Below are 26,627 nucleotides of genomic sequence, written 5' to 3' on the forward strand. Positions count from 1 at the left end.
TGAGAAGTCAGACCAATTTAATAAAGAAAATACATTGGTGAGGGGACACAGATGTGTTTCCATAATAACTTGTTTCAGCATATGCTGCCTGCTGTGAGTAGCTTATAAGAATTTGGGGTATGGAGAAAGGCTTTAGATTTTTTCATGACCTTCTTAGGATATAATTGCCCCAAAGTGATGACTCAGGACACATTGCTGCATTCTATTTTTGCAGTGTTCAGAAAATACCCCCTAACTAGCCAATTTCTTGTAACCACATGCTTGAGATGTGTGTGTGTGTGTGTGTGTGTGTGTGTGTGTGTGTATGTATATGTATACACACATACATATCTATTCCCCTTTTCAAAATTTCTCCGAAAGTTAAAAAACAAAAACAAAAAAACAAAACCCGGCAGCCAAATACTATGACATCTCAATTAGTAAACACAAAACAGAACGCTTTACAAAAATGAATAAAATATACCATATGCACTCAGCTTCCACACTGTAGTACCCAAGTGAGGAGGCTGCTGTGACGATGTCTGTAGGCAGTTTCTTTTGGCAGACAGCTCCAGCGGAATTGCCACTCTCAATTATTAAGTTAGGTATAAGACATGTGTGACCCATTGGATATTTGTGAAGTGACACTCGTGCTTCTGCTCATGCCCTGCTCCGTCCGTCCCCCAGAAGCTGTCCGCCTTAGAGCCTGAGGGCTATTGCGGACTCCCATACTGCTACCTCGAGGTACCCCTTGCATTGGCCCTGAGGGGTGACCCCATGGCTGGGGTCCACCTTGCATTGGATGGCCCCAAGCCTGTGGTGGGCCACCCATGGGATGACCCCAGTGAGGTCCTGGACCCCCAGTAGGATTGTGAGACCAACCAGAAGCTCCCGGGTAGCTGTGGCTGAATGCCTCAGGGGAGAGATTAGAAAGGACCATGTTACTAAAACCTAGTCTCATGCTTTCAGAGTCAAAGGCTTCAATTTCTCTGGCTTGACGTTCCAGCAGGCTTCGTATTCGTTCTGTGCGTTCATTCTGCAAAGCCAACATTTCTTCTTCAATCTGATGGGGGTTAGGAGGAGAGAAGCAAAAAGAAAGCTGATTTATTTTTTAAAATCTACAAACTAAGGAAGTGATAATTACTCAGCTTTGAAGTGAATCATAGAAAAGTTCCCTCTGGCTATTTTATGGATGTACATTCAAAAATCAAAGAGATGTACTGTAGAAATAATCTGTAATTTATATTTCTAAAATGTGTAAAATCAAGTTCTTAAAAGCAAAGGCAATAACCTCTACTGAAATAATAAATCAAGGCAATTATCATCAATGGCTACTAAATCATTAGGTAAAACACTGAATAAAAAAAAAAGTGGGTGAAGGGAAACTAGCTTCATCAGACACACCAAAATCTCACTCTAATAAAATAAATGTGGGGGACTTCCCTGGTGGTGCAGTGGTTAAGAATCCATCTGCCAATGCAGGGGACATGGGTTTGATCCTTGGTCTGGGAAGATCCCACATGCTGCGAAGCAACTAAGCCCGTGCACAACAGCTGAGCCTGCACTCTAGAGCCCCAAAGCCACAACTACTGAAGCTGGCGCGCCTAGAGCCCGTCCTCCGAAACAAGAGAAGCCACCATAATGAGAAGCCCACACACCAGAACAAAGAGTAGCCCCCGCTCGCTGCAACTAGAGAAAGCCTGCGCACAGCAACGAAGACCCAACGCAGCCAAAACTAACTAAATAATTAAATAAATAAGATTAAAAAATAAAATAAATGTGGTATTGGTGCAGGGACAGACTATTAGTGAAACAGAAATAGAATAAAGATCTCAATTTGTAGGTTTTTAAAGCAGGACAAAAGCATTAATTAATTAATTAATTCAATGGGGGAAAAGATGGATTCTTAAACAAATGACAGAGGCCCAACTGGCCAACCATCTGGAAGGGAATAAAAATGGAACCCCATCTTATACCACATTCCAGATAGACCAAAGCCTTAAGTGAAAAGCAAACAAACAAAAACTAAGATTTTCATTAAAAAATTAGTTTCTAGGGCTTCCCTGGTGGTGCAGTGGTTTAGAGTCCGCCTGCCGATGCAGGGGACACGGGTTTGTGCCCCTGTCCGGGAAGATCCCACATGCCGTGGAGCGGCTGGGCCCGTGAGCCATGGCCGCTGAGCCTGTGCGTCCGGAGCCTGTGCTCCACAACAGGGGAGGCCACAACAGTGAGAGGCCCGCGTACCGTGCAAAAAAAAAAAAAAAAAAGTTAGTTTCTATATACCTAGAAATTAGTGGTTGGCTAGCCATCATCATCAGTTCTGGAAAACTGGAAGGTATTACAAATAAATGTAGTTGACTATACATATATTTTTTAAAATGTAAAGCAATTCATAATAAAGTCAAGAGACAATGAAAAAAAAGTTGATGGAGAACTTTTTTATGACTGATCAAATTGATAACTGCCTAAACCCACTGATCAATATTAATGTCACTTAAAAGGGGGACAGCTAGACATTATGTATCTCTTGATGTGATGCAAAAGGAAGTACACAGTAACCCTCATGAAAATTCCTTGCAAAAATTAAAAATTGAATCTAAATATAATCATGTCTCTGGATCTCATTACCAGTTTATGTAGGAAATATGAAGTAAAAAAGAGATTAAATGACACCATGAGGACGCAATCAGCCAAATACAGATTTTGAGAATTCCTACAGAACAAATGATCCAATCCAAATGGGGGGAAAAAAAGTGTAGGGGAGAGGGCCCTATTATAGACTAAGTAACTTAAAAGACAATTAACCAAAGCAATGTCTGGACCTTGTTTGGGCCCCAATCCAAATAAGCCAACTTAAAGAAGACATTTCTGAGATAAAAGGAGAAATCCAGGCATGGACTGAGTATGAGGTAATATTTAAATTTTATTATCAATTTTGTTAAATATTATGATGGACTTATGATTATATTAAAGTAAAAAAGTCCTTATCTATATTTAGGAGTGAAATGATGCTATACTAGAATTTGCTTTAAAATATCCCAGACAGGAGGCAGAGGCAAGGCGCCGAAGGAAAGATGGAAGACTACCAGGCTACCAAGGAGACTGCTTTTGTTGTTGATGAAGTGAGCAACATTGTAAAAGAGGCCATAGAAAGAGCCATTGGTGGCAATGCCTATCAGCACAGCAAAGTGAATCAGTGGACCACAAACGTAGTGGAGCAAACCCTAAGCCAACTCACCAAGCTGGGGAAACCATTTAAATACATTGTGACCCATGTAATCATGCAGAAGAACAGAGCGGGATTATACACGGCAAGTTCCTGCTTCTGGGACAGCTCTACTGATGGGAGCTGCACTGTGCGATGGGAGAACAAGACCATGTACTACATTATCAGCGCCTTTGGGCTGTCCATTTGACTACCTCGTCCAGCCTGTGATTTTCTCCTTTTGTCCCAACGTTTCTCTACCATCTTCTAACCACCAGCCATCTAGTCAGTGATCACCTGTCTCACTCTCTTTAAGTGTGTTTTTGTGGCACTCTCAAAATGTAGAGAAAAAAACAAATAACCACACTGTTCCGTGACCTGCACATCCTAAGTCAGAGGAATCATCACTGAAGGTAGTCAGGAGCCTGTCCTGACACTTGTCTTAACTTTGAATGTTTCTTTTCAAAGGTGCTAAAAAGCCGAAATCTGCTAAGTGTGAAACCTTCTCTACTCTCTGAAATGATTCAAATACACTAATTTTCCATACTTTGTACTTTTGTTAGAATAATACATTATTCCAATTAAAAATATATATATATATCCCAGATATTGTTTCCCCCAAGAGTGTGTGTGTGTGTATGTATATGTGTGTGTGTATGTAGCGGGGGGAATAGATAAGAAAAAATTAGCAAAATACTGATAACTGTTGAAGCTGGGTGATGAGTACTTGGAATTTCATTGTACTAATTCTTCCTACTTTTGTATATGTTTGAAAATTTCCATGAAAAAAAGTTTTTAAAAGATAGGAAAAAAGAGAATTTGTACAGGAGCATTAAATAATCATGTTTCAAGATATCTGAGAACTTAAGCCAATAGTCATATTGCTATCTGTAGAAATCTAGCTCTATAAATGTTTACTTTCTATGTCTCATTTTTAAGTGCCCTTAAAAAAAAACACAGTTTAGCATGGGAAACACATGCAAATAAAAATTACAACAGAATATGATAAGACGTAATAATAGATTTATAAAGTATAGCAGAAATACTAAGGGACGGAGTGATTCACTCTACAGGAGAAGGAGACTAGGGCAAAGAAGTCTTCTTAGAGGAAGTGGTAGAGACTGGATTCTGAAGGAAGAATACAACTTTACCAGGAAGACAAGTGGAGGGGAAAATATTTTCAGCAGAGAGAACATGTGCAAAGACACAGACAAATGGTAAAAATAAGAAGTGTTTGGAGAATTACAGATCGGCCAGATGGACTCCAGTAAGAAGAGTTTGAAAATTATCGAAAGTTCTAAATACTAGTGTTACAAAGATTTAGAGAGGGTCATTCATTTGAAGATTGAAGGAGAACTTAGATTAAACATGAATGCTTCCTGTGAGGTAAAGACATCAAATTGTTAACTGTGGTGATTCCTGAGTGGAAGGATTAAGGACATTTCTGTTTCTCTATATTTGCCAGGTTTTAAAAAATGATTGTGTATTTATAAAATAATTTTCCCATTCTTTTAGTATCTATATATAAAATACCCAATTCTTTGGAATTAAACTTATTTATCTCTAAGGATTCAGAGAACTTCAAATTTTTAAAGTATTTTATATGTAAAAAAATTTTAAATCCATTTACTTAAAAGCACTTATTTTAATTTGAAGGATCTAATAAATGATGGGAAAGCACTTAGCATGTAACTGATCTGAATTCCTTGCATATAATCTGAAGGAAACTCATGATAAAAATATTAAACACATTAATGCTTATGAACCTTTTATCCAGTAAGTATTGCTTCAATTTTGTTTGCTGATTAGTTTTGCCATTCAAGAAACTCAGAACATTTTTCAATTAAACAAAAATAAAACCTAAGATTTGTGATAGGTTACATTAATCCCCATTTCTTTTAAAACATGTTATTTATTACTGCAAATTAGAAAGGTGGTTTCACTGGGTAGATAAAAGTTACCATACTTAAGACTTTTGAGAGGCTCTCCCGACCTATCTTCTTTGAAATCAAATGTGATATTTTTGTGTGAATATTTTCAGTTCCACAAAGAAAGATCCTGTAAGACATTCCAGTCGTCAATTCTCACTTAAAAACTACCAACCATGTTTGTTGATACTAAGTGAAATACTGAAAGAAAATTAATTGAAATGATAAAACTAAAAAATGAAAACATTTATACGTTTGGAAATACTGCCACTTTTCATGCACATATAAAATTCACAGGGAATCAACTAGGCGCCAATAAAAAAATTTTTTTTAATTCATAGGGAATTTAACATTTATAGTTATGTTGTCATTTTGCTGAAAATTTTAATGTAAATGAAATATGAGAAAAGTCATAAAAGGACCTTATGTGAGTCAAGTGAGGCTTACTTTTACTTTGTTGGTACCTCAACCTACAGGAACAACTCTTGGTTCATTTCGAGATTAAAGCAAACTTCAAAGAGAACTATTCATCATGAAACAAGTAATATTCACTCTGGTTCCACCTCTATTTATTTTCAGATTACTGTTTCTCATCTGTACAACCAGTAAGTGCCAAGTGCAGAAAATACAGCAGTTAAGATTTTTCAAAGTTTCTGTAGAGAGGATACCTGGGTTTGGTAGCTGCCAACTGACCCCAAACTGCTTTACATGCATGTCACTTGAAATGTAAATATTAGCCCTAGTAGCAACTCAAAGCACTACAGATTCATCACCCTACTGTTCCTTTATTATTTGTCATACTAAATAATCTTATGTATTTTCCCTTATCAAAGTAATATAAACCGCATTAAAAAAGTAAAATATAGGGAATTCCCTGGCAGTCCACTGGTTAGGACTCTGTGCTTCCACTGCAGGGGGCACGGGTTCATCCCTGGTCAGGGAACTAAGATCCTGCATACGCGTGGTACAGTCCCCACCAAAAAAGTAAAATAGAAAAACCATTCTATCATGTTAATATAGCCACTACTAGCATTACTTCAATTCACTTTGTGTGATTGGTCTTTATTTTATTCAACACATCATAAGCATTTTCTATATTAATACTGTCTTTGTAGCCATCATTTAAATGGTTGAATAAGATTTTATTAAGTGGCTTGGCCATAATTACTTAATTATATCTCTATCTTAGATGGCTATGTATTTTAAACCATTATAAACTATGCTATAATTACCATATTTAGCATCTTGTTTTTCCTATATTTGGATTTCCTTAGAATAAATTCTCAAACACTTAACATTCCCAAAGTACAATATATACTTCCAGAGGGAAGAGATATGGGGACATATGTATATGTATAACTGATTCACTTTGTTATAAAGCAGAAACTAACACACCACTGTAAAGCAATTATACTCCAATAAAGATGTTAAATATACATATATATATATATATATACACACTTCCAAATTGCTTTGCAAAAAGCATTAACAATATATGAGAGTGCCACTGCACCTTCACCAATGTGTATCAGTTTTATGCCCATATTTTACTAGGCTCTGTAGAACATACAGGCTTGGTTCATATAGTGAAATAAGATTGTACCTAAGACACTAATCAGCACTAACTCTGAACCACTAGGTGGAGCTAAAAATACAAATACACAGTCCTACCCCAGTATCCTTGGGGGAAGGGTTCCAGGACCGTTCCTCAGATACCAAAATCTGAGGATGCTCAAGTCCCTTATCTAAAATAGTGTAGTGTTTGCATAAAAGCCACACAGATACTTTCATACTTTAAATCACCTCTAGATTACTTACAATACTCTATACAGTGTAAATGCTCTGTAACTAGTTGCTGGGGGCATGCGGCAAATGGCAGTTTTGCTTTTTGGAACTTTCTGGAATTTTCTTTCCCCCGAATACTTTCAATCAGAGGTTAGTTGAATCCATGGATGCAGAACCCACAGGTATGAGAGGGCTGACTGAAAATAGTACTAATATTTCTCTCACAACACTACAGGGAGTTTTCATTTTAGTGATAATTTTATGAAGCATAAGAGACAGAACTTTAGGTTGAATTTTAATAAGCAAGTTGGAATCAGACAGATTTAGGAAATCTGTACATGGGACAAACTAGATTTTTCTCAAAATTTATATGTGTTTATATCTTTCCCATCTTGAATGAGAAACATAAGTGAGATAATTTTTAGAGGCAAGTACCTCTTGAAGAAGCCAGTAATGAGAGCTATGCCAGAAAAAGAGTAACATCTTATTTAGGTGGGTTTTTTAAGAATGTATTTTTTAATTTAATAAGGCATTCTATTTTTATCACAAGAACTGCAGGAAACAGAGGGAAATCTATGGAGCAATGGTCTAGAAACCATGACAACTTTTATTAAGTTAGCCAAGTACTAACATACAAAGGATCAATGGAGCTAAGACTATATCACCTGTTGGGAACTCATGGCTCAGGAATTCTGGAACATAGCTCTGAATTCTAGATACAATTATATTCTACTACTTCTCATGGCAAAACTTTCCTCTTTATCTTTCAAAATCTAAAAATCTTCTGTCCATCAGTCTTTCCCCAAAATACACACACACGCACGTGCGCGCACACACACACACAGCTATAATACTTTAAAGGATGGAAAGGAAATGAATCTGGGGATTTTAGTTCTATTCTCTAATATATCTGACAAAGAATAAGTGAAAAAAAAGAGAGAAAGAAAGAAAAAAAGATACATCTAGAAGTAACATTTTCAGCTTGTGTAGAACTGGCTTTACCTTCTGTCCCCTAGTACTCTTCCACCAATCTGTATAGTTCCAGGCCCAGGATAGAAGAGTAAAGTATATATTCCAGATCCTTTGCCCCTGCCTCTCTCAGGCAATTACTAAAGTTCTTTTTCTTCACTATCCAAGTTTTTCTCCAATCTCTTTAGGTAGAGCTAGGTACACAAAAAAAGTGAGGAACATGGAGCCAGAGCTACTCTCTCACAATTCAACTGTCTTCACATAACACCATATCCTTCCTCTAGCAATTACTACTTAACTATATTCCTCTGATGTTTAGAATTCATTAATTATAAGGTTCATTACTGAAACAATAATTTTAAAGAAAAACACTACCAAAACTAGAATTAAGGAAATACAGTATGGTGAAAACAATCTAACGCCACCTCTCTTAATATGAAAATGTATTTATAAAATGTTTCTGATGAAGGCAAATACTAGCACAATTAACTTCCTTCTATTATCTATACCTTTTGTTCTAAGAGTGCCCTGCGGAGGGAGACCCTCTGTTCAAGTTCCCGAAGCTCTCGATCATGTTGTGCCTCAGCTTGCATCTTGATTTTGCTCTGATATGCATTTAACAGCTCCAGTTCCTGCTGCAGCTGCATTTTTAAAACCTGGCACTCTGCTTCCTGTGCTTCATCCAAACGCAGCTGAAAGAGAGGAAAAAACCCAGATATATCCTACTGTGAGCTATTTATCCATGACCTATGGAAAGGAGGTGTGAGAAAAGACAGACAACTCTTTTGTAGGATACACAATTGTTCTCTCTTGTATCTTGGAGTAAACATCTCTGAAAAAGGAAGGCACAGTAACCAGTGATGGTAATATGAAGATAAAAGCTATCATAATCTATTAGGAGAATGCCTGAATAATCATATTTTTCTTAAGAAAAATCTAGAATCTGATTAGGTGATGTAAGACTCTCAATCTCTTCTCTGCAATGGAAATAACTACAGAACAGGGACCAGCAAACTATAGCCTCCAGACCAAATGTGGACAGCTGCTTGTTTTAATTAATTAATTTGATAGTCCACTAGTTAAGAATGGCTTTTACATTTTAAATGGCTATATAAGTACCCATATAATTATCCTCAATTTTGTATCACGGACTACAAAACCTAAAATATTTACTATCTGGCCCTTTTAGAAAAAGTTTGCAAAACTCATATAGAAAATATTTTGTATTTGCCTTCACTAAAATGTGACCATTTGGATCCCCAATACAGAGTACTACTTAGTGCTCACTGCTTAACAAAGCTGCTGCTCTAATCCTCCTATACCGTTGGGATATGTGCTGAACACCTGAGAGGCACTGGCAGAGCGCCTATTTAGAACCTCATGACTAAATGTATCAATGAGAATTCTATATAAATCATGCCTACCTCCAAGCAATGCAGAGAACAGGAAAAATATAGATAACCACCACTATTTCTCAAGCTGTAGGAGAGCTATCACTTCCAACCAGTATTTTAATTGCTGGGATTTCATTCAGGTGGTGGGATGAAAGGGGCACTGAATTTGTTTTGCTTAAATAAAACGAACTCACAGCTTGGGTGGACAGCATTTCATTAATGCTGTGGTCATACTGTTCAGCCAAGATGGCTAACTTCCGGGTCTGCTCCTCCTTGAGCCGTTTCAGAACAGCTTTGTGCTCACTCTTTGGTGTAGTCTCCAGTAGGTGATTTCTTAATGCTTTGTACTGTCTGGTTTGGATTTTGCAGGTGTCCTGAAACTGCTTTTTTATTTGGAGTTCTTTAGACTGGGAAGGAAAAAAAAGATGTATATAATTTTTAACATATGGCATTTGTTATACTTTATGCTTATATGAAAATAAAGGCTACTAGGAGACAAGGAGATGAAAAACAAAAAGGTCAGAACATAAGGTTGCAGGTACAGTACTTTTCCACTTGGTCATTAGGTCAAACCATTACATTCTATGTATTTTTGTAACAAAATCTCTAATTTAAAACATTAGAATATCAAGAACCTTACTTTCTTCATAGGACTTCAGGTAATACTGATTATTTTACTAGTACATTTAGTTACAAGTAAATTTTTTTACAGATTTTTTTGATGTGGACCATTTTTGAAGTCTTTATTGAATTTGTTACAATACTGCTTCCGTTTTATGTTTTGGTATTTTGGCTGTTAGGCATGTGGGATCTTAGCTCCCGACCAGGGTCTGAACCTGCACCCCCTGCATTGGAAGGTTAAGTCTTTTTTTTTTTTTTTTTTTTTTTTGCAGTACGCGGGCCTCTCACTGCTGTGGCCTCTCCTGTTGCGGAGCACAGGCTCTGGACGCGCAGGCTCAGCAGCCATGGCTCACGGGCCTAGCCGCTCCGTGGCATGTGGGATCTTCCCGGACCGGGGCACGAACCCGTGTCCCCTGCATCAGCAGGCAGACTCTCAACCACTGCGCCACCAGGGAAGCCCGGAAGGTTAAGTCTTAACCACTGGACCGCCAGAAGTCCCAGTGGCACCACTCTTAAATACTGTCCTTGGTTAACAAAATTCTTCCAAGTTAGCCAGGAATGGGACAATGACATTTAGACATTCTCTTCTACCTCTGTATAACAGCCTCTATTCTTTTAAAAGTTTTAAAAATATTGTGCCAAGAAAACTGTAATCATTCCACATCACTAGCCTAATGAGGGGGGAAAAAAAGCTCCTTGAAAAATGTTTTTTCTATAAGAAGAGTAATACTTGTACCAAGAATAAACTATATCCCTCAATGTTTGACTCAAGTGAAAGCAAGATGAATGTAAGTTACAGTTGTTTCTACTCATTTAACAATGACAAAACATCATCTGTATGCCAGATGAAGAAACAACAGAGCAGGCATATATCCAACCCATTCCATAGACATAGTACCCCAAACCCCCCACCCCAAATCCTAGTCAAATTACGTAAGTGCTAAAACTGAAGTCCCCCTATCTCCCTTTAAAGTCCTGGAAAAAGGTGGAAGAGGCAACCATTACTTAGGTAAATAAAAATGGGATAACTTGGCATTAAAATCAAGTCAGTTTTGTTCAAATTGAGTAAGTAGATAGAAATACATAACTAAGAGGAACATGATGGTTTTCTTCCCTAGTAAAGTAACAGAACAATCTCCTTTATGGAAAATCTTGAGCTCATCTGTCATCAGAAGGAGACATTCTATTCTAAATCTGACTATAATTGTGAAACGTTATTTTTTGCCTCACTTTTTGTATAGTATCTGTGAAGATTACACTAGTATTTACAAGCTTTCAAACTGAAAAGGCAACAACAAAAAACAGGAATGGCTAAACATCAAACAACTCTATGCCAAGCCCTACAGAAATGCAGTCATATCAAATTTATGGTATGACGATAGAAAACTAACAAGCTTTCAGTTTGGTTTACTTCTGGGTGCTGCTGACTTTAAAACAGTCATTAATTTCACAGACATGTTATTTAACTCATCTTTTGGTGGGAAATTGTCTATTCTATAGCCGAAAGAGTATATACCTCTCCCCTACAAAGACAAAATAAATTTGAAAAATCATTATGAATTCCAATTTCCTAAGCAATGACTAATGAAGATTATGTGAGTAGTCAACATAAGCTACTCTGTAAATGATGTTAATTAGCTGTTAGGAAAACAAAGTGAAATTTTACTCAGGTTCACAAGGAAAGGGTAAAAACATCTTAACTTTGCTTCTATACTTTTGTTCAAGACAGCTTGCTTGAATGGAGTTGAGTGGGAATCAAGAGATACCATTGGGTGTGGTGTAGCTTCTAGATTTTGACACAGATTACCCCTGTGAATGAATTTCACTTCACTCCAGGACAGTTATTCAGATAAGGAGGTAGGGTTTTAAAAGAAAATACTGTGGGACCTGGGCCTTACTGGATGTAAATAAAAGTTTAAAATGCGAAATCATGTACAGATTAATTGAGATACTACTATTGATGAGAGCCTATATTGTGAGTGGTTTTTGTTTTTATTAAGATTCATATGATTACACTTTTTCAAATATTTATTACAAGTTATAAAATTAAAATATTTCTTTGAATTGTTAACTCTGGTTAAATTTGGTGGCAGGGGCTGGACAAGGTGGCCAGAGGGACAAGGAGAGATGGAAACTTTTACCTTCGTAATACTTTGGTGTCTTTTGAATTTCATACCATGTGAATGAATTCCTCTGTACAAAGCAAATATAAGATTTAAAGTTCTTTGGTATTATATATATCACCAACACTTGTCTTTCCTTATTTGTCTGGGGGAGGGCATATAACAGCTTGCTCCACTCTGATATGCTAATTAAAAAATACATATCCCAACTACCACGCCATGGTCTCACCTACACTACCAAACACATAAAGAAAATAAGCAGAATGGGAGTAACACTGTGGTGATTCCACTATTCCTCTTAGGATAAGCACACACAATGAAGGGAGAGGGGGTAGAAAGGCATTTTTTTTCATTCACTGGCTTCTGTACTGACTAGGAACTTACTGTCTTTTTTGGATACAAATCACACTAAGAGCAAATAAGATTCCAAAACTGTATTACTTGGAACAATAAAGAGAAGCCAACAGGTTAGTTGGCATGTTGACATGTAGACTGTAATGTCAGCATTGGACATTTGGGTACATTAAAATAAGAATTTTGATTCTTATTTATGGCACTCCCCACAGTTAAAATTTTTTCGGTACTCTACTGAGAAATACATGAGCAAAAGTCTGTAGCTACAGACACTCCATGTTAAAACTAATTAAACATGCTTAAAATGAAAAGAAAAAGGTTTATTCAATTTCTTCATGACAGACTTCTGTCTTAGACTTTTACTGCTTATATGGATGCCTTTTACTCCTATTCCCCTTTGTCAAGAAGCTTAGGCTAAAGGTACCTTCAGACTCTTAGGCTGCTGTCGAACCTCCATGACATGCTTTCGCCTTAGTTCTCGTTCTCTTCGCTTATTATATTCCAGCTGGTTAGTGAGCTCAGTTTGATGCTGCAATCTGATCAACTCACAGCGCATCTTCTGAATTGTGTTGAGGTGGCGGAACTCCAGTTCTTGCATGGACTCATGCTGTCGCAGCAGCATGGCGTGCTCTAAGTCCTTCTGAGTCTGTCTTTTATTTAACTCCTAATCCATAACACAAAAGACAAAGGAATAATTTATTGCCGTACAATGCTAGGAAAAAAATTCCTAAGAAATAGATTAATCAGGAAGTAGATGTAATCCTCAGATTCAATAATGACTGCATAGTAAATATTAGATTTTATGACCTTTACTGCAGTAAATGGGCAATTAGTAGCACCAATTTCCTTATTCTATTCATTTACTATTCATTAATACTATTTTATGCAATAAGCTTAAGACGTAGCAAATCTATCTCAGTAGGCTTAATGTCCTTCCTTCTTTCTCTTCTTTCTTTCTTGTTTCCCAATTTTATATTTGAAGAGAACTCTTAAGCCATTCTTTGAATTATCAGAGTATCCTATTCAATTCTATTACAGGCAGTATACCCAGCACAGTATAGTGGATAAGAACATGGATCTGGCTCTGCTACTTATGAGCCCTAAGTCCTTGGGTTAATCGTTTAAACTCTCTGTGCTTCAGTTTCATCACTTTTCAAATGAAGATAATAATACAGCTATTTCACAGATTTAATGTGAGGATGAAGTGAGTTCATAAATGGAAAGTTCTCAGAACAACACCTTGCACATACTGCTCAATAAATGTTCTAATTCTTTTTTTTTTTTTTTAGATTAAGAAGAACAAATGTAAAACACACACACACACAGAGAAGTCAAACCTACCCCCTTTGCCCCTGCAAACCCTTTCTCCAGAGGCCAACAGTTTGGTGCAAATGCTTCCCAACCTTCCCCATGCTTATCGTGAAACATCTATTACACAAAAACATACAGTTTTAAAAACTGAATAACATACGTTATAGGCATATAATGTGCTTTCTTCACCTAACAATATAATGGATATATATCCAGATCAGATCAGTATATACAGATCTTTTTTAAAGTTTCATAGTAAGCTTCTGCTTTGCAATACCATAATTTTCCATTTTTTGCTTGATAAAGAAATTTTCATTAAATGTTTATGCATGATGCATCATATAATCATGTTATTATTTCTTTAGGATAGAGTTCTAGAAGTGGATTTGACAGATAAAAGCATATCTATCAATATATCAGTATCAATTTATATTCTTACCAACACTGCACATTTCCCAATGCCACTACTAGGATTCAATGTTGCTAGTCTTTTAAATTGTTCTTATTTAATTGATGCAACTGTTTTAATTTGAATTTCTTTAATTATTCGTGAATTTGAACAATTATGCTATACTTGACGTTTATTTTAAGCCACTCTTGTAAATAAATTAATCTGTGCTCACAGGTATCCCTGATAGTGAGAATATGTTTTCACTGACATAAGAGTTTCTACATTTGCCCAATTAATAATTACATGATTATAAAAAATGTGTTAAATGATAACACATACTTCATGGCACCCATTTCAGTTCAAAAGGTATATAGTATCCAATAATTTTATGGTATTTAAAAATGAATACCCCTCTCATTCACAGATTTAATATGTATTTAATAAATATTTATTGAATACCTACTATGGGCCAAATACTAGGGGGATACAAAGACCGGAACAAAACCAGTGACTTTATAAAATTTCCATTCTAGGCAGGATGAGAAACTTCCCCCCAAAAAGTGTGTATGTGTAAGAGAGAGAAGTGCAGAGAAGAACACTTAAAGAAGAAGGATTTGGACATTAGGGAAGGCACTTCTGAGGAGGTGGTATCTGAGGAGAGCCATGAAGGGAGGAAACAAGCCATGTAGATAATCTAGGGAAGAAGAACTCAGGCTGAGGGAGGTACAAGTGCAAAGACCCTGAGTCTGGGAAGTGACAAACATACTTTCAGGAAATATTCTCGTTTCAAACGTACCTCCCTGACAAGGTCCTGTTCTAAGTTATGGCGCCCAAGTAACATTCTTCTCTTGAAGCGACGGCATTCCAGCTCTAGGTATTGTCTCTGACGCCGTAGAAGATTAGCCTCTTCTTCTGCTTGGAAATGCTGTATATTCTCTTTCTGTTTTGAAAGCCACTCCTGTTTCTCTTTTTTGGGGGTGCTCTGATTTTCATTCAGCTCCTGGCAACATAAAAAACAACTCAGTTCAAAATACATAAAAATTAATTGCATGAATATATCATCTGGTATTTGGTGCATTTAAATAAAAGTACTTAATCTGTGTCCTTTCTAATGCTTTCTAATGCTCAAGGCAGGGCAATGACCTTAAGGAGGTAGGTAACATTTTCCTTTTCTTGAGTTAACTGGTGAAGTAGGACAGGAAAAGAGAAATGTATGCTAGAAAACATGCATACCTTTTAGCTTTACACAGCTACATTTATGATGGTTCCTAGCTTTAAAAGCACACAATATTGGTAAATGAAGTAAAACACATCATTCTTTAAATGCTTCCCAAGAAGAGACATAAGGCAGTGCTTTCAGGTAAAAATCATTTATATGAATATTAGGGCAAAAATACATCTAATGTGTCACTTCTTGGTTTCTGACATTCTAAGTATTAAGTTTTTGGCAACATTATGGATAGACTCAGTATAAAAGAATTAGAAATTAAATGGAAAATCAACAAAACCATGGGAGAATAGAAACCCTTTTTATGAATCGTATTTAACTAAACAAACCAAAACCAGTGCTTTTCTATAGCATTTAAAATATCACCTTCCACAGTCCTGCGGACACAGGAGGTGGGGGAAGGGGAGGGTAGGAAGAATTGGGAGATTAGGATCGACATATATACACTACCATGCGTAAAATAGACAGCTAGTGGGAACATGCTATAAAGCACAGGAAACTCAGCTCGGTGCTCTGTGAAAACCTAGATGGGGGAGATGGGGGGCGGGGGTGGGAGGGAGGTCCAAGAGGGAGGGGATGTAGGTATACATATAATTGATTCACTTCATTGTACAGAAGAAACTAACACAACATTGTAAAGCAATTATACTCCAATAAAAAAAAAGTGAAAATAAAATATTACCTTACATGTGGTATATATATACAATGGAATACTACTCAGCCATAAAAAAGAATGAAATAATGCCTTCTGCAGCAACATGGATGGACCCAGAGATTATCATACTGAGCAAAGTAAGTCAAAAAGAGCAAGACAAATACTATATGATATCACTTATATATGGAATCTAAAATATGACACAAATGAACATATCTACGAACAGAAACAGACCCACAGGTATAGAGAACAGACTTGCTGGTGGCGGTGGGGAGGGAAGGACTGGGAGTTTGGGATTAGCAGATGCAAACTATTACATATAGGATGGACAAACAACAAGGTCCTACTGCATAGCACAGGGAACCATATTCAATATCCTGTGATAAACCATAATGGAAAAGAATATGAAAAAGAATATACATATGTAGAACTGAGTCACTTTGCTGTACAGCAGAAATTAATACAGCATTATAAATCAACTATACTTCAAAAAATATGTATGTATTATCTTACAAACTATCTAAATGAAAATGCATTTATATTGGGCCAGATGAGAACACTGACAATGCACTGAATGAGGCAAACTCTAGGATGATAATTAATACTAATATATCTTCAACCTAAAAAGTAACAATGTTGCACAGTATATAAATAAGCCATCTTTCCTAGGTATAAGATAATTTTTCAAAGACTACTAACCTTATGGTCCTTCCCCTGGTTTTCAAGAAAGAGATCAGTTCTTTATAACTTTAGTTCATAAGATATACAAACACATTAAAAAAATTTTAGTAGTTCTAAACTTAAGGGTATATGTGTACACACACTATGGGAAGAGAAAGGGCACATAAATAATCAATCACCTGGGTATATTTTTCAAAATCTTTTACCAGGGAACTTCTCCACTAACGATTCTAGTATATCCCTTCCTCTATGCTAAAAATGATTGTTTTAAATGAACTCACACACATAAATACACACTAATTTGGCTTCTAAAAGAAAATGAATTTATTAGCTGGACTACCTGATATATGCCTAAAGCATTACCTAAAGCAATGCACCCATAAAACTAAAATCTCATTTCACTGGGAAATGGATCTGTAAAACTGCATTTTGTTGGATATTTATTTACAGTTGGGGACCTATTTACAGTCTTTTCAAACCCAATGTGCCAATACAGAGTTTGGCTTTTGTATTACAGTCACGGGAATATATTACAGGTTATACCCTTTAGAGTTAGAAAATTCTTTTCAATGAAGCTCAGTTGGCAGGGTATATACAGCAAGCTTTTGTGCCAACAATATGTCCATAATAACATTTAAATAAGTGACTATAAATTCCTACACAAACAAAAGCATTATTAGCAAAGAGATTACTATTATTTTATTAAGACCAATTAATTTATCAGTGCCCTAATAATTAATTACATGGACTAAAAATTTCAGTCAATCAGTCTGTAAAAGGGGGTCTAAACTGGGACATATCATTTCTCTCTCCTGACTACTATCCTGAATAGTTACACCCTTTCAGAAACTGCCTTGGAACAATCAAGGTGTTCTTCAAAGTCAGACTACATCTGCTTTTAAAAGAAGTTCAAAAATGCAGCACATGGAGAGCAAATAAATATGAAATCGTGGAATCATAAATAAATAATCAGTATGTTTTGCTATTAAAGAAAATGTGATGAGCAAGTATGTCCCTTATCCTTACTCTATGAACAAATTATTGTAATCTTCTGAGCCAAAAGTAAGAAGGTATGGTTTAATTTTTTTTTGTTTTTGTTTTTTTTTTGGCTGCGTGGGTCTTCGTTGTTGCACGCAGGCTTTCTCTAGTTGCGGCAAGCAGGGGCTACTCTTCGTTGCGGTACGCAGGTTTCTCATTGCGCTGGCTTCTCCTTGCAGAGCACGGGCTCTAGGCGCGTGGGCTTCAGTAGTTGCAGTGCACAGGCTCAGTAGTTGTGGCTCGCGGGCTCTAGAGCGCAGGCTCAGTAGTTGTGGCACACGGGCTTAGCTGCTCCACGGCATGTGGGATCTTCCCGGAGCAAGGCTCAAACCTGTGTCCCCTGCACTGGCAGGCGTATTCTTAACCATGAGCCACCAGGGAAGCCTGGTATGGTCTACTTTTAGAAAAAGAAATGTGTGGCTTCCTTTCATAGCTCAAGTATGTTTTGGGGGGGGGCTCCCTTCCTCCCCAAAGTAGTGGGGGCTGGGGCAGGAAAGGGATGTGGCAGGTGACAATGAGGGCCTGGCCTCCCCCTCCCTCCCAGCTGCCCCCGCCCTGCCAGTGCCCCACCTCCGCATTGTGGCTCCCCTGTAACCTCCTTTAATCTCATCTGTCTCAAGGGGAGCTCTGTTTGTCCGTGTTATTTATTGCTATCCCTGCCTGGTCTCTTGTCCCCACACCTGGCCCCAGGGCCTGTATGGAGGGACATGAAATAAATGTCCTGAAGCCCAATACCCGTCTAGATCCTGATGATTTTGGACCCGTCCTTGGGGAGCCTGCCACCCGCCTCCTTGCCCTTTCCTGGGTCCTCAGGGATTCTAGCCCTGAGCCCAGGCCAGCCGCCCTTAAGTTGTTTCCACATCGATCACAGCTCAAGTATTTTATTTCTAGTGAGTCAGTTATTTAGTAAGTGCATACGAAAACTATTATAAATAAAATAATTTATATTTTTAGGAGATGATTCTTTTTAGATCCTACTCAGTTGAAGATCTCTGTTGAAGAGTAACTGTTGAAGAGTAACTGATTAAAGTTTGCCTTCATTCAAACTGGTAAACATTTAGTGGCCACAAACAACTAAAGAAGAATTTATCCTAATGGTTCTATGAGTCAATCAACATCAATAGATAAAATCAATAAGTAGACAACTGGCGTGAAAATTTTTATAAAATAGATACCTCCTTAAGCTGTTCTTTTCGAAGTTTATATTCTCTTTTCTGGGACTCCAAAAAGCTGTTTAATTCTTTCTTCTGTTGGGCCTGAATATGTTGCTGAAATTTTTTCTCTTCATTGGCCATCACTTTAGCCTATGGGAAATTTAAAAAATGGATCAAATTAGTTAAGTAGATTCAAAGCAACAGTTTAATATACACCACTAAGGATATTTTTCCCCTTAAGAACATAAAGTCAGTATAAGCATTACCAATACCAATTACTCAGCATCTTATTATTTGAATTTCAGAGAACCAGTAAAATGGAACTCATCCTTAATATGTTGATCTTTTACAGAATCAAAATGTTTTCACCTTTTTAAAAATTTAACAATATGTCCTCCCCCAAGAAAATAAAACAAATATATATCTATCCACAAATATAATTAAGTCATGACCTTTTATCTAGATTGATTTGTACATTAAATAATATAATATATTCCTCTTCAAATTAAACCCTGACTTTTTTTTTTTTTTGCGGTATGCGGGCCTCTCACTGTTGTGGCCTCTCCCGCTGCAAAGCACAGGCTCCGGACATGTAGGCTCAGCGGCCATGGCTCACGGGCCTAGCCGCTCCGCTGCATATGGGATCTTCCCAGACCGGGGCACAAACCCGTGTCCCCTGCATCGGCAGGCGGACTCTCAACCACTGCGCCACCAGGGAAGCCCCAAAACCCTGACCTTTAACTTATATATTACGTAATAGGAAAATGTTAAATATTAGATACATATCATACTGTTTTATTTCTGATTATATAGGTAATGCATATTCATTGTAGATCATTTAGGAAATACAGGAAAACACAAAAAAATCTTGTATGATTTTACCACCCAGAGATAACAAATATAAACATTTTGGTGCATACCCTTCCTATTTACTTCTATGCATACATACATTTTAAATAAATCTGTAATCATATTGCACAACCTGTTTCATGATTTGCCTTTCTAAATATGTATCTACCTCTTCCCAAGTTATTAAAAATACTATCCAATGTCCAACAGGATTCTAAAAATCTATACATTCTTTCATCAAATTATTTCAAAAGCAAATAATTATTTACTCTGTAAATTATTTTGCCAAATTTTCTATTATGAGAGAGTAGTTCTTCTATTTTGGGGGGAAAGGCTGAACAGGGTAACTATAATAAATAATGCCTCAATGTGGACAAGCCAGACACATTTCTAGATATTGTGTGAATTTACAGAGAAGCTTACATTTTACCTGACAAATGTGACTATCAAAATAAAATTTAACTGATGGGACATCAAAAACATTAGAAGAAAAGGTCTCACATAACAAGAATCCTAAAAAAATATACTTAAGTCATATAGTAAAATGACACTTATTTGTAAAAAAACAAATGGGCTGGGACTTCCCTGGTTGGCCACTGGTTAAGAATCGGCCTTCCAATGCAGGGGACGCGGGTTCAATCCCTGGTTGGGGAACTAAGATCCCGCATGCTGCAAGGCAACTAAGCCCACGCGCCTCCACTAGAGAGCCTGCGTATGGCAAACTACAGAGCCCATGGGCTCTGGAGCCCACGTGCCACAACTACAGAGCCCACTCACTCTGGAGCCCATGCGCCACAACTAGACAGAAGCTTGTGAGCCGCAACGAAGACCCCGGGCACCACAATGAAAGATCCCGCATGCTGCAACGAAGATCCCACATGTCGCAACCAAGACCCAACACAGCCAAAAATGAAAAAAATACCTAAAAACAAATGGGCTGACTTCCCTAGTGGCTCAGTGGTTAAGAACCCGCCTGCCAATGCAGGGGACACGGGTTCGAGCCCTGGTCTGGGAAGATCCCACATGCCACAGAGCAACGAAGCCTGTGTGACACAACCACTGAGCCTGTGTGCCACAACTACTGAAACCCGCACGCCTAGTGCCCATGCACTGCAACAAGAGAAGCCCTGAACTGCAACAAAGAGTAGCTCCCGCTCGCTGCAATTAGAGAAAGCCTGCGTGCAGCAACGAAGACCCAATGCAGCCATAAATAAATAAATAAATATTAAAAAAAAAAAACAACCCACAAATGGGCTAAATCTTAACCTGAACCTCTTTTATTATCTCTAACATTCTCTGTAATCTTCAATTATTCTCTGATATTAAAATTCTGCTATAAATTTAAGATAGGTCTCCAAAAATCACAAAGAGAATCATGAATGATTTTTTGAGACCTAAATCACCTATTCATAGGTGATTAACAAACTCCTCAGATAATCAGGGTACCTAGGGCCTAGAATGGTTGCATGATTTACCCACTGTGATGCTATAAAACGATCAGTGTCAGGAAATAATCCCACATCTGTTGCTTCCCAGACTCAGTACTTGATATTATACAAGTTATATAAATGTTTTTTCTTTTCCCCAACTGATTTGCTTGGTTCTGGGGAAGATATATCCTAACATCAAAATGCCATCTTGGTTAATTCTGAGATGGCTACAATCTAGAGTAAATAAATTAATAATACTGAATCAGCCACCTCTTTTTCCATAGCGGCCTGATGTTTCTTGATAAGTTTCTCCATTTCTGCAGCAAAATTGTTACGTTGTGTTTCAAGATCTTTGTCTAATCTGAGGCGATGTTCATCCATCTCAGCCTTTAACTTATTTTCCAGAGTCATCAGCTGCTTTTGATGTTGCCGCCTCATTCTCTTATAGCCAGACATTTGTTCTCTAAGCTCAGAGTCCTGCTCATGTTCTTGCATTTGCCTTGTAACCTAGACACACAAACAATGGAGAGAAAAGAATAAAATTAAGGAAAACATTTTTATTTCAGAAGCATTTTAGACCACTCTACTATTTAGCCAAGTAGACAATCACTGTAAGAGATTCCAGTGAGCGGTTTCCAATTAAATTTCCAGGCGGTCTCCTAAAGAAATAGACACGTTGGTTCTAAAATTTATATTGGAATGTAAAGGACCTACAATAGCCAAAACAATCTTGAGGGAAAAAAAAGTTGGAAGACACACATTTCAGTAATCCAAACAATGTGGAATTGGTGGAAGAACAGGCTGGACAGATCAAAGGAACAGAATAAAATCTAGAAATAGACCCAAATATATTTAGTCAATTGATTTTCCACCAAAAAGTCAAGTTAATTCAAAGAGGAAAAAATGTGTTATCATCAAATTCTGCGTACGCAACTGGTTCTCTGTATATAAAAGCAAAAACAAAAATCTTGACTTCTATATCACTCTATATACAAAAATTAATTTGAGAATCATTTGATATAAACACGAAATCCAGAATCATAAAGTAGAACAAAAACCAAAATATCTTCATGACCATAGCGCAGGCAAATATTTCTTGGGCAGGACACAAAAAGCACTGACTATAAAGACAAAAATGTATAAGCTGAATTTTTTAATTGAGGTGAAATTCACATAATATAAAATTAATCATTTTAAAGTGAACAACCCAGCAGCATTTAGTATATTCACGACGTTAGGCAACCACCACCTCTATCTACTTAAGAGACAGTTTTACCACCTAAGAAAACCCTGTACCTGTTATGCAGCTGCTCCCCATTCTCCCCTTTTGGTAACCACCAATCTGTTTTCTGTCTCTATGGATTTATCTACTCTGGATATTTCATATAAATAGAGTCATATAATATGTGACCTTTTGTGTCTGGCTTCTTTAATTTAGCATGTTTTTAAGGTTCATGCATGTTGTATAGCATGTATCAGTATTTCATTCCTTTTTATAGCTAAATAATATTCCATTGTTTGCATATACCATAATTTGTTTATCCATTCATCCACTGGTGAATATTAATATCTGTGTTGTTTCCACTTTTTGGGTATTGTGAATAGTGCTGCTGTGAACATGTGTGTAGTGTACTTGTTTGAGTAACTGTTTTCAATTCTTTTGGGTATATACCTAGTAGTAGAACAGCTGGGTCATGTGGTAAATCTATGTTTAACTTTTTGAGGCATCATCAACTGTTTTCCACAGCAGCTGAACCATTTTACATTCCTAGCAGCAACATACAGGAGTTCCAATTTCTCTGCACTCTCTCCAACACTTGTTACTTTGTTTTTTTCCTTTTCTTTTTCTTTTCCTTTTGTTATTTTTTTAAATTTTTATTTATTTATTTATTTATTTTTTCTTGTGGTACGCAGGCCTCTCACTGTTGTGGCCCCTCCCATTGTGGAGCAAAGGCTCCGGACATGCAGGCTCAGTGGCCATGGCTCATGGGCCCAGCCGCTCCGCGGCATGTGGGATCCTCCCGGACCGGGTCACGAACCCGCGTTCCGTGCATTGGCAGGCGGACTCTCAACCACTGCGCCACCAGGGAAGCCCTTTCCTTGTTTTAAAAGATATCTGTACCTTCCTGTTCACTGCAGCATTATTATTATTTTTTAAATTAATTAATTTATTTATTTTTGGCTGCACTGGGTCTTCGTTGCTGCACGCAGGCTTTCTCTAGTTGTGGCAAGTGGGGGCTACTCTTTCTTGTGGTGCACAGGCTTCTCACTGCAGTGGCTTCTCCTGTTGTGGAGCATGGGCTCTAGGTGTGCGGGCTTAAGTAGTTGCAGCATGCAGGCTCAGTAGTTATGGCTCATGGGCTCTAGAGCACAGGCTCAGTAGTTGTGGCACACGGGCTTAGCTGCTCTGCAGTATGTGGGATCTCCCTGGACCAGGGCTCGAACCCAGGTTCCCCGCATTTGCAGGCGGATTCTTAACCACTGTGCCACCAGGGAAGGCCCTCTTTTTTAAAAAAAAAATAGCCATCCTAGTGGATGTGAGGTGGTACCTCTTTGTGGTTTTGATTTGCATTTCCCAAATGACTAATGACATTGAGCACTTTTCATGTGCTTGTTAGCCACTTGTACACATTCTTTGCAGAAGTGTTTATTCAAGTCCTTTACCTATGTTTTAATTTGGTTGTTTAAACTGGAATTTAAAACTAAAAAATTTTGACCTCTCATCAAGACAACAGTAAGAAAAAGACTAGATAAACCACAGATGAAGAAAAAACATTTGCAAGATATATATGAGATATAATACTTGTATCCAGACTACATAAAGAACTCGTACAAATCAATATTATAATGTGAATGTCTGAATAAGAAACCAGGCAAAGAGTTGAAGAGACACTTCACTAAAGAAGATATATGAACAGACAATAAGCACATGAAAAGGTGCTTATTATGGTGACATCTTTAGTCACAGGGAAATGCAAAAAACAAACAAAAAAATCCACTATGAGATTCCATCTCACACCCACTACAATGGCTAAAAAAAGTGACAATACCAAATGCTGGAGAGGATATAGACCAACTGGAACTCTTACACATTGCTGATAGGCATGTGAAATGGTACAACCATTTTGGAAAACTATTTGACAGAGGAAGTTAAATATATATATACCCCATGACTCAGCAATTCTACTCTTAGGTATTTACCAAAAAGAAATTAAAACATAATGTTCACATAAAGGCTTGTATAAGAATGTTTATAACAATCTTATGTGTAATAGCCCCAAACAGGAATCAAACCAAGTGTTCCTCAACAGAAGAATGGATTTAAAAATTGTGGTATATTGGAAATATATTTACAGTACTAAAAAAGAATGAACTTTGATGAACACAATATAGATGAATCTCAAAAACATTAAGCTGAGCAAAATAAGCCAGACACAAAAGAGTACATTCTGTGTGATTCCCCCTATATAAAATCCAAAAACAGTTAGAACTAACAATAGTGAAGAAACAGAAAGTGGTGGTCATGAGAGTGGAGACTTGACTAAAGAGGGGTATGAGGGAACTTTCTGGGACGACAATAAATTTAAATTTTTTTTTTTTTTAGTCGATGGTTAACATAATGTGTACCACTAAAAATACTTCAAATTGAATACCTAAGATCTACGCATTTTATTGTATGAAAAAAATCCAAGACATAAGTCAGCCTGAGTTATGGTACGTGGTACTCATATTGAATAATATAGTTACTCCTATCTTTGTACACAAATATACCTACTCTCTGAATGTTTTACTTGAAATAAATGGACTTACTAGGTTTAAGGATATGGATCTTAAGTTTTCAAAAACTTTTTCTTTTTTTCTACATTTATTTATTTTTGGCTGTGTTGGGTCTTCGTTGCTGCGCACAGGCTTTCTCTAGTTGTGGCGAGCGGGGCTACTCTTTGTTGCGGTACGAGGGCTTCTCATTGCAGTGGCTTCTCTTGTTGCCGAGCACGGGCTCTAGGCACGCAGGCTTCAGTAGTTGCAGCATGCAGGCTCAGTAGTTGTGGCTCACGGGCTCTAGAGCACAGGCTCAGTAGTTGTGGCACAGGGGCTTAGTTGCTCCACAACATGTGGGATCTTCCTGGACCAGGGCTTGAACCCGTGTCCCCTGCATTGGCAGGCGGATTCTCAACCACTGCACCACCAGGGAAGCCCTAAAGCCATAACTTTTTAAGACTGTCCTTACGGAACTCCCTGGCGGTCCAGTGGTTAGGACTCCTGGTTGGAGAATTAACATCCTGCAAGCCATGCAGCGCAGCACAACTAACTAACTAACTAACTAACTAACTAATTAACTGACTAAATAAATAAATAGTGTCCTTAATTAATTTGAGGAAGCCAAAATTTGAGACAGAAGGCTTGCTTGGGAAACACTTAATATGTGCCCAGGCACAAAGATGTTTTCCCACAAGCTGGCCCCTGTCCAGGTATTTATTAAAATAGTCATGAAAAAATTAAGCAATCATTGTTTGCTACTTGCTCTGTTCAAAGAATTATTTACATGTCGTAGAATAGTAGGAATGACTTGACTTATGGTAGGGATGGTGTTCTTGACCTTAGACATCATTCAGATTCATGGGCCACAGCATGGGATTTATAAGATCTGCTATGTAGTTGATAATTCAGATAACTCCCATATATTTTTTTCTTTCTGTCATATTTTCTAATAACCTATTTTCCCTTTGATATCTTAACATATTTTCTTACTATCCCTAGTAAGTATCCTTTATCATGTTTTGGACCTACATATCTGACCGATTAGGGTTATGAGTACCCCAGTATAACAACATCCTTGTAATGAACAAATAATCCATTTTTATTATTTGGGAAATCAGAAGAACTACATTTTGAGTACATCAAATTGGATTACTTGCTATTTCCCAAACATCCCCTCCCTCATTTTGGTCAATTCTTAGGTGGAAATTACATTTTTCCTATCCCCCGTGCCTAAAACCAACGAATTATTAAAGGCTCAGATGATTTATTTTATAAATACTCCCTTTATGCCCCGATTCAAAGGTAACCTGAATTCCTATTTAGTACCTTTTAGCTCTCTTAAGCTAATTCAATATATTCTAATATATTACTTATTTGTGTACACATCTCTGAGTGCTTTGTATAATATCTTTCTCATAAGAGGTAGTTAAATGTTGAATAAATGTTTTGCAAAATAAACTCCGAATAAATAAAAAAAGAGAGATAATTATACTTGAGTATATGTGTAAAGGTCCAACATGAAAAATATATTTCTAATTTGCAGTAGTACATACCAGTGATGCCGTCCGTATAGTAGCAAAGTGTTCTCGATTACGGTAGTGTGATTTATGACGAGATACTTGGGGTGGAGATTGTGGATCTGACGCCCTTGTTCTAGGATCTCCCTCTTCTCTATAATTTTCTTCCTCCTAGGCAAAGAAACAGACATTACTATCTGAGGTGAACACAGTTCACGTGAACTTTCAAGAAAGTTAAAGTCTAAACACAACTTGA

At 37.3% G+C, this 26,627-nt stretch overlaps 1 protein-coding gene and 1 pseudogene across 2 annotated transcripts in view; one reads left to right on the forward strand and one right to left on the reverse strand.

Moving 5' to 3' along the window:
* Positions 1–580: 580 nt before the first annotated feature.
* TAOK1 (TAO kinase 1) overlaps positions 581–26,627 on the reverse strand; it is a gene marked incomplete at its 3' end in the record, with an annotated part of 108,773 nt that continues 82,726 nt past the window's right edge. The window contains exons 13-20 of the mRNA XM_079725405.1: positions 26,408–26,542; positions 21,366–21,602; positions 18,838–18,966; positions 14,857–15,060; positions 12,783–13,022; positions 9,455–9,667; positions 8,376–8,558; positions 581–1,042 (exon numbers count right to left, since the gene is read on the reverse strand). Coding sequence (XP_079581531.1) covers positions 581–1,042; positions 8,376–8,558; positions 9,455–9,667; positions 12,783–13,022; positions 14,857–15,060; positions 18,838–18,966; positions 21,366–21,602; positions 26,408–26,542 — 1,803 coding nt within the window. The remainder of the gene's footprint in view (positions 1,043–8,375; positions 8,559–9,454; positions 9,668–12,782; positions 13,023–14,856; positions 15,061–18,837; positions 18,967–21,365; positions 21,603–26,407; positions 26,543–26,627) is intronic.
* Positions 3,054–3,322, forward strand: LOC307067835 (dynein light chain Tctex-type 1-like; annotated as a pseudogene). Its single transcript has one exon. The product of its transcript is annotated as a dynein light chain Tctex-type 1-like (transcript).

Source organism: Hyperoodon ampullatus (genome assembly GCF_949752795.1).
Source record: "Hyperoodon ampullatus genome assembly, chromosome: 19".
NCBI lineage: Eukaryota > Metazoa > Chordata > Mammalia > Artiodactyla > Ziphiidae > Hyperoodon > Hyperoodon ampullatus.